General features: G+C 41.7%; 2 gene segments (V, D, J or C); both read right to left on the minus strand.

Annotated features, from left to right (window-relative positions):
- LOC103877257 overlaps positions 1-13,874 on the minus strand; it is an 856,781-nt gene that overhangs the window by 414,741 nt on the left and 428,166 nt on the right.
- LOC101015056 lies at positions 10,576-11,163 on the minus strand. The segment is given in 2 exon segments: positions 10,576-10,913; positions 11,038-11,163. Coding segments are annotated over 2 exon segments (378 nt in total).

Below are 13,874 nucleotides of genomic sequence, written 5' to 3' on the forward strand. Positions count from 1 at the left end.
TTATGCCATTGTTCTTACCACTATAAGATCAAGCAATTTACTACAGATACACAGAGATGATACCATGTTTTCTCAATGCACACAGCACTCACAGATCCACCATTATCAAGACCTACAGGTCTCTATAGTACCCAGAGACTAAATGGGCTGCACCTTATTCTCATTTTGGCACCTTCATAGTCTACCTTCTTTTCTGCCATTGAGCATTATTTCCCAACGTTCATCTCTCTTAATGAGGGTGGCCATGGCATGGAGCATGTCCCTGCCATGCACCATCAATGACACGTTCCTCTTTTACATTTCGTCAGTGATTGGGGACATCATCCTGAACCAGATGCCAGCAACCCTATTAACATTTTTAGAAAAGAGACCCTGAATCCCTTATGAAGCAATTGCCTATGTACATGGAGAAATCAGTTGGATTCATATGAAACTGGACAGGGATTTGCACTCATTATATCTCACATCTCTAATGTGCGCCAAACGTCCCAGCCTGGCTCAGTAGAAGGTGAAGTGGATCCAACTATATCAGCTTTAGTGGGCTACAGCCTAAGGCTGTACAAAATTTTACTGATGCTTGACTAGGGGAGCCAAATCACAGTGCTGTAGCCTGTGCACAAACCTTCCAGCTGCTTTGTAAGCAGCCTGAATTTTAAGGGAACTTGCTGATATTGGGAGAAAGGAAGAAAGTTTGATTTGTCCTCTAAATGTTTGCTGAAAATGAACAGACAAAAGAAAGATTAATAAGAGAAAAGGCAAACAAAATTTACTTAAAGTGCAGTGGGACATCATAGCAGGGTGATTACCCAGATAACTCAATGATATCCAGTTGTTCATATTTCCTTTCTAGCAAAGAGGGAATTGGGAAGTGTAGACAACGTGGAGAGAAGACGAGAATGGAAGCGCATCCTCAAAAGAATAGGTAATAGCCTGTCTGGATAAAGCATCAACTTCCAAATTCTTCTATTTTTGATTCTTGTTTTGTGTTAATCTTCCCTGATATAAAATTTCCCAGGAAGAATTTTCTTGACTGTTGGTTTCCTTCTGGAGAATCTGCTTTTAAGCAGATAAGGGATATTTAGGAAAAGCCTTTTTGTGCATTTGTTACTTTCTAAATGCCTTTGGTTTCACGTAATCATAATACCAACGCAGCATAGTTTGAGATGTTATTTTCTGGATTCCTTTACTTGCAACCCACCTCCCAGAATCCTGTTCCCGAGAGATGCAGGTACAGACTGAAAGAGCAGTTGACCCCTGAACAACGTGGAGGTTGTGGCACTGACGACTGGTGCAGTTGAAAACCTGTGTAGAACTTTTGCATCCCTAACTTAAGTACTAGTAGCTTACTTTTGACTAGAAGCCTTAGTGATGAAATAAATAGTTGATATATTATATACTCTACTCTTCTAATAAAGTATACTAAAGAAAAGATGTTATTAATAAGATCGTAAAAATGAGAAAATATATTTATTACTTATTACATGCTTGCTCACAGGTGACACACACAGAAGAAAATATAGGTGGATCTGCAAATCTCAAACTCAAGTTATTCAAGGGTTAACTCTACCAGGATGAATGTAGCAGTCCCCATCTGTAATCTAGGGCTTTCCCCTTTGCTGTACCTCTGCTCAATTCCAATGGCTATCTATCTATCTATCTATCTATCTATCTATCTATCTATCTATCTATCTATCTATCTTATGTTCTTTATGATCTTGGGCAGAGAACTCAGCCTGCATGCATTGCTGGCCAGATGGCCTAGAATGTTTATCTCTTAGGAAAGTTCTATGGTTTCACTGTGTCCTCCAGAATCCATCTGTAGTAAAGATAATTCTAGTGTAAATGTATTGCCTGGTGGGGCCTATTGTGATGTGTTTAGGTCAGGAGGGTGGAGCCCTCTAGTGGAATTCATTAATGCCAGTATAAACAGGGATTATGGGGCTGGGATCTCACTGGCTCTCTCTTCTGCTTGTCTGTCATGTTAAGACATGGCCTTCCCTCCTTTAAAGAACTCAAGAATTCAGGTATCTTCTTGAAAGCAGAGAAAGCTGACATTAACCTGCCCATGCCTTGATGTTACATTTCTCATTCTCTAGAAGTGTGAGAAAATAAATTTCTGGTTTTTATGAATTACACAGTGACAAGGAATCTGTTATAGCAGCTTGAAAAAGAACAAGAGAGAGAGCTCATAATCAGTGAGGACAGGATCATGTGTATGTCAGTCTTCCCAGCCCAAGCTAAGCCATCATATCCCCTGTGACCTGCACATATACATCCAGATCGCCTGAAGCAACTGAAGATCCACAAAAGAAGTGAAAATAGCCTTAACTGATGACATTGCACTATTGTAATTTGTTTCTGCCCCACCCTAACTGATCAATGTACTTTGTAATCTCCCCACCCTTAAGAAAGTTCTTTGTAATTCTCCCCACCCTTGAGAATGTACTTTGTGAGATCCACCCGCTGCCTGCAAAACATTGCTCCTCACTCGACCACCTATCCCAAAACCTATAAGAACTAATGATAATCCACCACCCTTTGCTGACTCTCTTTTCGGACTCAGCCTGCCTGCGCCCAGGTGATTGCAACAGGTAAAAGTCCAGTCCTTTTTAAGTTGGAGGCTGAGCTTAGTGAGGTGTGTCTTTAAAAGACCATTAGTCCGTTCCACCTTTCCTGAAGATTGAGGACGGTAAGGGATATGAAGGTTCCACTGAATACTAAGAGCCTGAGAAACTGCTTGGGTGATTTGACTAGTAAAGGCTGGTCCGTTATTGGACTGTATAGAGGGGAGAAGGCCAAACTGAGGAAGTATGTCTGAAAAAAGGGAAGAAATGACCACGGTGGCCTTCTCAGACCCTGTGGGAAAGGCCTCTACCCATCCAGTGAAAGTGTCTACCTAGACCAAGAGGTATTTTAGTTTCCTGACTCGAGGCATGTGAGTAAACTCAATTTGCCAGTCCTGGGAATAAACTCAATTTGCCAGTCCTGGGTGGTGGCAAATCTCGAGCTTGATGTGTAGGGAAGGGAGGGGGCCTGAACAATCCCTAAGAAGTAGTAGAATAGCAGATGCAACACTGAGAAGTGATTTCCTTAAGGATAGATTTCCACGATGGAAAGGAAATGAGAAGTTCTAAGAGGCGGGCTAGTGGCTTGTAACCTATATGGAAAAGGTTATGAAATGGCGATAGAATAGAATGGGCCTGTGAGAGTGGAAGGAGATATTTTCCTTGGTCCAGGAACCATTTGACTTGTGTGGGAAGAGATTGATAGGTGGAAGTTTCAGTGGGAGAGTAGGTGGGCGTGACCGATGAGGAGAAAAACTGGCCATGAGGGACAGAAGTTGGAATGTTAGCTGCTTCTTTAGCTAGCTTATCAGTGCAAGCGCTGCTCTGAGCGATGGGATCTGATGTTTTCTGATGGCCCTTGCAGTGAATGACTTCAGCTTCCTTTGGAAGTAAATCAGCCTTGAGAAGGGTTTTTATTAAAAAGGCATTGATGATGGAGGACCTTTGTATAGTGAGGAAACCTTTCAGCCCATAAAACAGCATGGTGGTGCAGGATATGGGGTCAGTATAAATATTGATGCGTAGTCCCTAAGTTCACTGTTCCAGAATAAAGCCGTGTCCATCAGACAGCCAGCCTAATCCCTCTTCTTCCTCCTGGAAGTCTCAAGTACTGTCCCCTACTTCCCTTAAACTCACTCGTATTTCTGAAGAACAGTAATAACCCTTATGAGCCTAATACATCCCTTCATTCTGTTAGGTCTGTTCGTCCTTACCCTACTTTTTGCAACAAGGCTTTGTGAAGTCATCCACACTACTTGGACTGAGCCACAAAAACTAGTCATCCCTACTATCTTCTGTCTAGTCATACTCCTATTCTCCATTCTCAACTACTTATAAATGCCCTAGTCTTGTTTACACTGCCATTTACACTGTTTCTTCAAGCCATCACAGCTGATATCTCTTGGTGCTATCCCCAAACTGCCACTCTTAACTCCCTTTTAGAGTGGGTAGATGATCTTTGCTGGCAGGGGATCCTCCAATACTTTCACCCTGATGAAGTTCTATTCTTTGCTTTTATACTCACTCTTAATCTCATTCCCATTCTCTTGCCACCCTCTACATCTCCCCAGCTATCTCCACCACATCATCAACCTTACCCATTCTCTCCTAGCCATTTCTAATCCCTCCTTAGCAAACAACTTCTGGCTTTGCATTTCCCTTTCTTCCAGCGCCTACGTAGCTGTCCCTGCCTTACATGCAGACTGGACAACATCTCCTATCTCCTTTCACCTCCGAACTTCCTTTAATAGCCCTCACCTTTACCCTCCTGAAGAACTCATTTACTTTCTAGACAGGTCCAGGAAGACCTCCCCAGACATTTCACATCAGCAAGCTACCACCCTCCTCCACACTTACTTAAAAATCCTTTCTCCTTATATCAACTCTACTCCCCCCATATTTGGACCTCTCACAACACAAACTACTATTCCTGTGGCTGCTCCTTCATGTATCTCTCGGCAAAGATCCACTGGAATTCCCCTGGGTAACCTTTCACCTTCTCGATGTTCCTTTACTCTACATCTCCAAAGCCCATCTACACACATCACTGAAACAACTGGAGCCTTCCAGCTCCATATTACAGATAAGCCCTCTATCAATACAGGCAAACTTAAAAACATTAGCAGTAATTATTGCTTAGGAAGACATTTACCCTGTATTTCACTGTATTTCACTCCATTCTTGGCTACCTTCCCCTTGCTTGTCAGACTCTTCTCCCAGGCCCTCTTCTTGTTTACTTATACCCAGCCCCGAAAATAACAGTGAAAGTTTGCTAGTGGATACTCAACGTTTTCTCATACACCATGAAAATCGAACCTCTCCTTCTACGCAGTTACCTCATCAGTCCCCATTATAACCTCTGACGGCTACCATGCTAGCTGGATTCCCTGGGGTCTGGGTACAAGACACCCCTTTCAGCACTCCTTCTCATCTTTTTACTTTGCATCTCCAGTTTTGCCTCACATAAGGTCTCTTCTTCCTCTGTGGATTCTCTACCTACATGTGTCTACTTGCTAATTGGACTGGCACGTACACACTAGTTTTCCTTACACCCAAATTCAATTTGCAAATGGGACTGAAGAGCTCCCTGTTGCCCTCATGACAATGACATGACAAAAAAGTGTTATTCCACAAATTCCCTTGCTTGTCGGTTTAGGACTTTCTACCTCCACTATTGCTCTTACTGGAATAGCAGGCATTTCAACCTCTCTCACAACCTTCTGTAGCCTCTCTAATGACTTCTCTGCTAGCATAACAGGCATATTACAAACTTTATCAGTCCTCCAGGCCCAAGTTGACTCTTTAGCTGCAGTTGTCCTCCAAAACCACTGAGGCCTTAACTTACTCACTGCTGAAAAAGGAGGACTCTGTATATTCTTAAATGAAGTGTTGTTTTTACCTAAACCAATCTGGTCTGGTGTATGACAACATAAAAAAACTCAAGGATAGAGCCCAAAAACTTGCTAACCAAACCAGTAATTACGCTGAACCCCCTTGGGCACTCCCTAATTGAATGTCCTGGGTCCTCCCAATTCTTAGTCCTTTAATACCTATTTTTCTCCTCCTTTTATTCAGATCTTGTATCTTCCATTTAGTTTCTCAGTTCATCCAAAACTGTATCCAGGCCGTCATCAACCATTCTATATGATAAATGTTTCTTCTAACATTCCCACAATATCACCGCTTACCACAAAATCTTCCTTCAGCTTAATCTCTTCCATTCTAGGTTCCCACGCCACCCTTAATCCTGCTCAAAGCAGCCCTGAGAAACATCACCCATTATCTCTCCATGCCACCCCCAAAATTTTTCACCACCCCAACACTTCACCACTATTTTGTTTTATTTTTCTTATTAATATAAGAAGACAGGAATGTCAGGCCCCTGAGCTCAAACTAAGGCCTCATATCCCCTGTGACTTGCACATATACATCCAGATCACCTGAAGCAACTGAAGATCCACAAAAGAAGTGAAAATAGCCTTAACTGATGACATTCTACCATTGTAATTTGTTTCTGCCCCACCCTAACTGATCAGTGTACTTTGTAATCTCCCCACCCTTAAGAAGGTTCTTTATAATTCTCCTCACCCTTGAGAATATACTTTGTGAGATCCACCCTTGCCCACAAAACATTGTTCCTAATTTGACCACCTATCCCAAAACCTGTAAGAACTAATGATAATCCACTACCCTTTGCTGACTCTCTTTTTGGACTCAGCCCGCCTGCACCCAGGTGATTAAAAAGGTTTATTGCTTACACAAAGCCTGTTTGGTGGTCTCTTCACATGGATGCGAGTGAAAAGTGTACATATACCCCAGCTTCCTCATCTCTCAGGTGGAACAGCCCAGAGGAATTTAGTCCATGTTTCCACATGTGGTTGATCTTCAGTTCTCCTGAGTCAGGTGAGTTGTTGATGTGTCTTTTACCATTAATTTTCTGTTCCCTTCCTCACTTTCCTCCTTTCCTCCCAGTGTAAATTTGCTGTCTAAACAGGAATCCTCATTGCTGGTGGAGCCAAACTAAGATACTAAGAAAAAAAAAAAAAAAATCGTTAGTCTTTTGTATGGGGGGTATTTCTCATCTGAATTCTAATAATTTATTTTTCTTTGGCATGTAGGAATATTCAGGAAGTGCTTAAGTTTGTTTTGTTTTTTTTTTTTTTTTTACCAATCTATTTTTCATTGAATTTGTGAAGTGATTTTGTTTTTCTGTGTATTGAAACCAAAAATTAAGTTGTAAGCCACCAACCAGGTGAATGGACTTCTTTTTTGGCAGAGATAACTTCAAAGAAATCTAAAAAAACTAAGTTAGGCCATGACTGGCATGTGGATTTAGATATGCCTCATTATACTCTCCTCCCTTTGGAGTTTAGACACAACTGACCAGCATTATCATCACAACAGAGATCTTTGGACTGACAAAACAGACTCTTTGCAGCAATAAGATACCATACTCCAACATGACAGATAATAGGCCCTGAAAAAAATCAAAATATTTTACCCTAAAAATATTTCTTTGACCTAGTCTGAAGTGGCCCTGCAAAGCTGCCTGTTGTGGGGAAAATTTGCATTCTGCAGAGAATCTCCTCCCCTTACTAAGTGTTTCCCAAAGCATCTGACTTTTTTTTCTAAGGTCTGATAAGCCCCTCCCCATCTACTTTGTCTGCTACCCATAGGATTCATCTACATGACAAGAACTTTGGCTTCCACGCCCCCTTATCTAAACTCAAGCACTTCTTTATGATAAATTCAACTCTTAGGCAGAGCTTAACTCTTTCAGTCAGTTGCCAATCAGGAAACCTTTGAATCCACCTGTGACCAGGAAGCCCCTGCTTCAAGATATCCCACCTTTCCAGGACAAACTGATGTATATCTTATGTATATTGATTTGTGTCTTTGCCTGTAATTTCTGCGTCTCCCTAAAATGTGTAAAACCAATGTGTAATTAAACCACCTTGGGCACATGTTTTCAGGATCTCCTAAGGTTGTGTCACAGGCCATAAGCCTTATCTTTGGCAAATAAACCTATAAATTGATTGAGACCTGTCTCAGATACTGTTTTGTTTACACTGGGTCATCAAATTTAAAAATCCTCTGAAACTATCTACATATCCAAAAGTCTACAGTAGAGACAGTGGAGTGAGCACACCTCAACAGCTAAAACTCACAAGTTAGAAGACTCACAAGTTAGACTCTGACTAAGTCTTAGATTTTGTCCGGCTCTCTTGCTTCATAAAAATACTTTGTTATTTTTTAAATTTTACTTCAGATAAGGATGATTTGGGGGAATATTGTCACATGTGTCTGTGTGAAGAGAGTCCACCAAACAGGCTTTGTGTGAGTAACAAGGCTGTTTATTTCACCTGGGTGCAGGTGGGCTGAGTCTGAAAAAGGAGTCAGCAAAGGGTGGTGTGATTATCATTAGTTCTTACAGGTTTGGGATAGCCATACAAAGTGCATTCTTAAGGGTGAGGGAGAATATTATAAAGTACCTTCTTAAGGGCAGGGGAGACTATATCCTATCAGTTAGGGTGGGGAAGGAACAAATCACAATGTTGGAATTTCATCAGTTAAGGCTATTTTCACTTCTTTTGTGTGTCTTCAGTTGCTTCAGGCCATCTGGATGTATACATGCAAGTCACAGGGGATATGATGGCTTAGGTTGGGCTCAGAGGTCTGAAAAATATATTAATTTTTGGTGGAATGAATACTGTCCCCAGCCCAAAAGATGTCCATGTCCTCGTCTCTGGAACCCAAGTTCAATAGGAGTTATAAAGAAATTATTTTAGGCAGATAGAGAGGAAAGGGGGTCCTTGGGAAGGTTTTGTTTCTTTTAAAGCAACTCCAAAAATGTTTCTTTTCTAGTAGGAAAGTCCTGACTCTTAGAGTCAGGCTGGCAAGCTTTGATATGCAAATAAAGGCCATGAGAAACTGGGTTCACCCAAACATGGCAATTCCCACCTTCTTCTTCCTTGCCCCCACATGTGACTGGCAACATGGCTGTCCCTACATCTCTCCATGTGCGTAGAACATTATGGTGCCCTACATTTGCATATTAAACGGCTAGGGTGGGAGGGCTAGTTTTTTCTCAGGCTATGTGAATGACATGCCTGGTTAAACCAATCCCCTGAGCCCTATGCAAATCAGACACCACCTCCTTCAGACTCCTCCTATAAGCAGCCATTTTCCCACTGCTCATGGAATTTTCTCCATCTCTGTCCCTCTGTCTCTGTATGGGGGAGCTGTTTAGCTGTTTTCTTCTTCCTTCCTTTTTGCGTATTAAACTTTTCTCTCCTTAAAACCACTCCACGTGTTTCCGTGGCGTTTTATCTAAAGCAGTGTGAGACCAAGAACCTTTGGTCTCACGGGGCCTCACAGGGGCCTCATTTTAACTTACATAAATATCCCTTTTTGCCTCTCTTGTTTCTTATAGAGTTGCCCAATAAGAAGTCTTTCCACAAGATTTGGAAGTCAGAAAAGGATGACTCAATATTCTCCATTGGTACCTAAGACAGACACAGGGACAGAGATAAGGACTGGAGAAACACCTGGAAAGATGCTGTAGGAAGCTGAGAGCATCAGCATCCCTACCCCTAAGCTTCCAGACAGGACTGAGGACCACATGGTTAAACAGCCCATACTTCAGGGGCACATGCATTCTGTTTTCTGAGGGAGCGCCAGAGAATCCTGCTTCTAATATCAGCTTTCATGACTACTATATCCTTGGCTTTGAAAAGCTGTAGTGTGAAAATGAATCTTAGGAATTTGGTCATTCTTGTCATACCCAACAAAGCCAAGAAACCAGAGGGAAAAGGAACTCAGGGTACAAGATACTGTTTCTAGAATGCAATTGAAATAGGCCCCATTATCCCAGGGAACTAATGTTTATGTTTTTTTGAATAAACATAGAAATTGACACCCCCAGTCTGAAAACTCAGGATAATTACATCTGTCTTACCCGAGGTTTTTTTTTTTTTTTTTTTTTTTTTTTCTTCTGCCAGTAAACCAATCAACAGGCCTCCCAGATACTATCAAAGAGCTGAAACTTACATATCACTGAATTGGAACAGTGAGACATCAGACCCCTTGCCCATTATGATTGTCTAACTGACCTCCTGCTTCCTATTGACCAAATTATCTTCCTTACCCCTCGCTAATTCCTGTTTTCCCACATTTCTTCCCTGCTATATAAACTCTAATTTTAGTTGGTCAGGGAGATACATTTGCGAACGGTGTCCCATCACCTTGACTGCAGCACCTGATTAAAGCCTGTTCGTTGGCAATACTTGCTGTCTTAGTGATTGGCTTTCTGTGTGGTGAGCAGCAGGATCTATACCGAATCGCTGGTATTTCAGAAACAAAATTCTCTGCAAGCTTTACTGCTTTGGCTTCTTGTAACCTGAAATCAAATTGATCCATAATATCTGAGATAACTTGTTATTATTCTAGGATTCGATTTGTCCACCACTGCTCACCAGCCTGAGCTTGCCAGCTCCCAAGCCTTACTAGTGCCAATGAACTTTCCCCAAGAGCCGTAGGTAATATTTTCCCTTTTTCATAAAACGCTAACTTTCTCTTCATTCTTTCAATACATTGAAGACCACTGAGTTTTCCTGTATGCTCCACTTGGCAAATATTTCTTTGCAAATACAACATTAAATTTAGAGATTTATCTGTACATTTTATTTAGACTTTAGTAGCTTACTCTAATTCTCTTTATTAAGACAATTCAAGCTTAGAATATCTATAGTGGCTTCTTCTGTATTGTATGAATTCCAACTGAAGCCATAAATTAGACTCCTTAGGTGTCATGATCTCTGTCTTTATTAAATCAGGAGAGGCATTGCTATGTCTGTGTAGTTGGGGCTGAGAAAGAAAAAAGAATTTGGGTGCAGAGGTGACTTCATGTCCCCCTCTACCAACACCATCAGAGTGTGGCTGCATCTGAGGAACACTCTCAGCCAGTGGAGGCATCAGGAGGAGCAGCTGGGGCAGGCCATCCTCACACATCTGCTTCCCTGGGGGTTTATGTTCGAGTGTGTAACACTGTGGGAGGGGTACTGTAACCCTGTTGACAGTAATAAGTTGCAAAATCTTCAGGCTGCAGGCTGCTGATGGTGAGAGTGTAATCCGTCCCAGATCCACTGCCACTGAACCTTGATGGGACCCCACTTTGCAAACTGGATGCAGCATAGATCAGGAGCTTAGGAGCTTTTCCTGGTTTCTGCTGAAACCAGGCTAAAGCATTGCTAATGCCCTGACTGGCTCGGCAAGTGATGGTGACTCTGTCTCCTACAGAAGCAGACAGGGAGGATGGAGACTGGGACATCTGGATGTCACATCTGGCACCTGAGATTAGAAACATAAAAACAAATGTACACACAATTATTCATGTTGTAACAGAATTTCCCTGAATAGCAAAGCAGTAGGGAGCACACTGAGCTAAGTAAACTGCTAGTGTCTCCTTCCTTACCTGGGAGCCAGAGCAGCAGGAGCCCCAGGAGCTGAGCGAGGACCCTCATGTCCATGCTGTGTCCTGACTGGGACTGACTCCTGCACAAAGTGTGACCAGCCTATTAAAAAGTCTTCAGGGAAGGAGGAAGTGTGCTGGGAACATGCAAATGAGTAGGGGATGGGGCAGACTGGGCACAGCTGCAGGGCTGGCTCATCTCAGTAACTGAGCACCAGCTCAGTGTCCCCAGGTGTCCCAGGTAAGACCAGGGTAGCACAAATTTGTCCACAGAAAATGTATTTCTACTAGGGACTATGTTGTTATGAGAAATATTTTATAGTTTATTTTTGACAATTTGAAATATTCCTCAGGAGTCAATGGTGTAATGTATTTCATTGGTGTATGGGGATTATTTAGGAGAATATAGTAGTTTGTAGGAAACCCATAGTAAAGTGTTAGATGGTACAATTCTCAAGTCTTCAAAAGACTCTTATATGATTCCGGTTAGGGAAGGGGGTATTTGTCATATACATGCAACATTTCTCTGGGTTTAATATTGTTCCTATGTAAAAAAATTAAAAATAAAATTATTGACATGATGCTACATGTATTTGTAAGTATTAGGTAATGGTGTTATGCCATTGTTCTTACCAATATGAGATCAGACAATTTACTACAGATGCAGAGATGATACCATGTTTTCTCAATGCATGCAGCACTCACAGATCCTCCATTATCAAGAGGTGCAGGTCTCTATAATACCCATAGACTAAATGAGCTGCACCTTATTCTTGTTTTGGGCACCTTCATAGTCTACCTTCTTTTCTGCCATTGTTATTTCCCAAAGTTCATCTCTCTTAGTGAAGGTAACCACTGAATGAAGCAGGTCCCTGCCATGCACCATCAATACCACTTTCCTTTTTCACTTTTTATCAGTTAGTGGAGACATCATCCTGACCCAGACATCAGCCTCCTTGATAACATCTTCAGGAAGGAGACATTCAATCTTGTATCAAGCAATTGCCTTTGTACATGGAGAAATCAGTTGGATCCAGATGTAATTGGACAGGGATTTGCACTTGATATATCTCACATCTCTAGTGTGCCCAAAAATGTCCCAGCCTGGCTCAGTAGCAGTGGCATCAGTGGGCTACAGCCTAGGGCTGTACAAAATTTTACTGATGCCTGACTACGGGAGCCAAATCACAGTGCTGTAGCCTGTGCACAAACCTTCTTGCTGCTTTGTAAGCAGCCTGAATTTTAAGGGAACTTGCTTATATTGGGAGAAAGCAAGAAAGTTCCATTTGTCCTCTAAATGTTTGCTGAAAATAAACTGACAAAAGGAAGATTAATAAGAGAAAAGGCAAACAAAATTCATTTGAAGTGCAGCAGGATATCATAGCAGGGTGATTACCCAGGTAACTCAATGAGATCCAGTTGTTTATATTTCCTTTCTAGGGAAGAGGGAATTGGGAAGTGTAGGCAACCTGGAGAGAATAAATGAGAACAGAAGTGTGTCCTCAAAAGAACAGATAAAAGCTTGTCTGGATAAAGCATTAACTTCCAGTCTCTTCTATTTTAGATTCCGCTTTGATATTAATCTTCCCTGATATAAAGATTCTCAGGAAGAATTTTCTTGACAATTCGTTTCCTTCTGGAGAATCTCCTTTTAGGCAGATAAGGGATGTTTAGGAAGAGCCTTTTAGTGCATTTACTGCTTTCTAAATGCCTTTGATTTTACATAATTGTCATACTAATGCAGCACAGTTTGAGATGTTATTTACCGGATTCCTTTACTTGCAACCCACCTGCCAAGATGCTGTTCCAGAGAGATGCAGCTACAGACTGAAAGGGCAGTTGACCCCTGAACAATGTGGAAGTTGGAGTACTGAGCACTGGTGCAGTTGAAAACCTGTGTAGAACTTTTGCATTTCTAACGTAAGTACTAATAGCTTACTTTTGACTGCTGGCCACAGTGATAAAATAAATAGTTGATTAACACTTTTTTAAAGTTATTTATATCATATAGTCTATTATTTCAATTAAAGTATGCTAACGAAAAAAATGTTATTAAGAAAACTATAAAAATGAGAAAATATATTTTCTATGTATTAAGTGCTTGCTTGCTCATAGGTGACACACAGAAGAAAATATAAGTGGATCTGCAAATTTCAAACCCAAGTTATTCAAGGGTTAACTGTACCAGGATGAATGTAGGAGTCTCCATCTGTAGTCTAGGGCTTTCCTTTTGCTGTACCTCTGCTCACTTCCAATGGCAATATACATGTCTTATGTTCTTTATGGTCTTGGGCAGAGAATGCTGCCTGCATGCATTGCAGAACAAATGGCCTGGAATGGGTATCTCTCAGTGTAGCAGGATGAGCCATAGAGAAAACTCCTCAGACACCGAGTTAAAGAAGGAAGGGGTTTATTTGGCCGGGGGCATTGGCAAGACTTCTGTCTCAAGAGCCAAGCTCCCCGAGTGAGCAATTCCTGTCCCTTTAAGGGCTCACAACTCTAAGGGGTGTGCATGTGAGAGGGTCGTGATTGATTGAGCAAGCAGGGGATACGTGACTGGGGGCTGCATGCACCGGTAATTAGATTGCAACAAAACAAGATAGGGATTTTCACAATGCATTTCTATACAATGTCTGTAATCTAGAGATAACAGAACCAATTAGGTCAGGGATCGATCTTTAACTACCAGGCCCAGGGTACCGTGCTGGGCTGTCTGCCTGTGGATTTCATTTCTGCCTTTTAGTGTTTACTTCTTCTTTCATTGGAGGCAGAAATTGGGCATAAGACAATATGAGGGGTGGTCTCCTCCCTTATTAGGAAAGTTCTGTGGTTTCACTGTG

Source organism: Papio anubis, chromosome 14, assembly GCF_008728515.1.
Source record: "Papio anubis isolate 15944 chromosome 14, Panubis1.0, whole genome shotgun sequence".
Taxonomy (NCBI): Eukaryota; Metazoa; Chordata; class Mammalia; order Primates; family Cercopithecidae; genus Papio; species Papio anubis.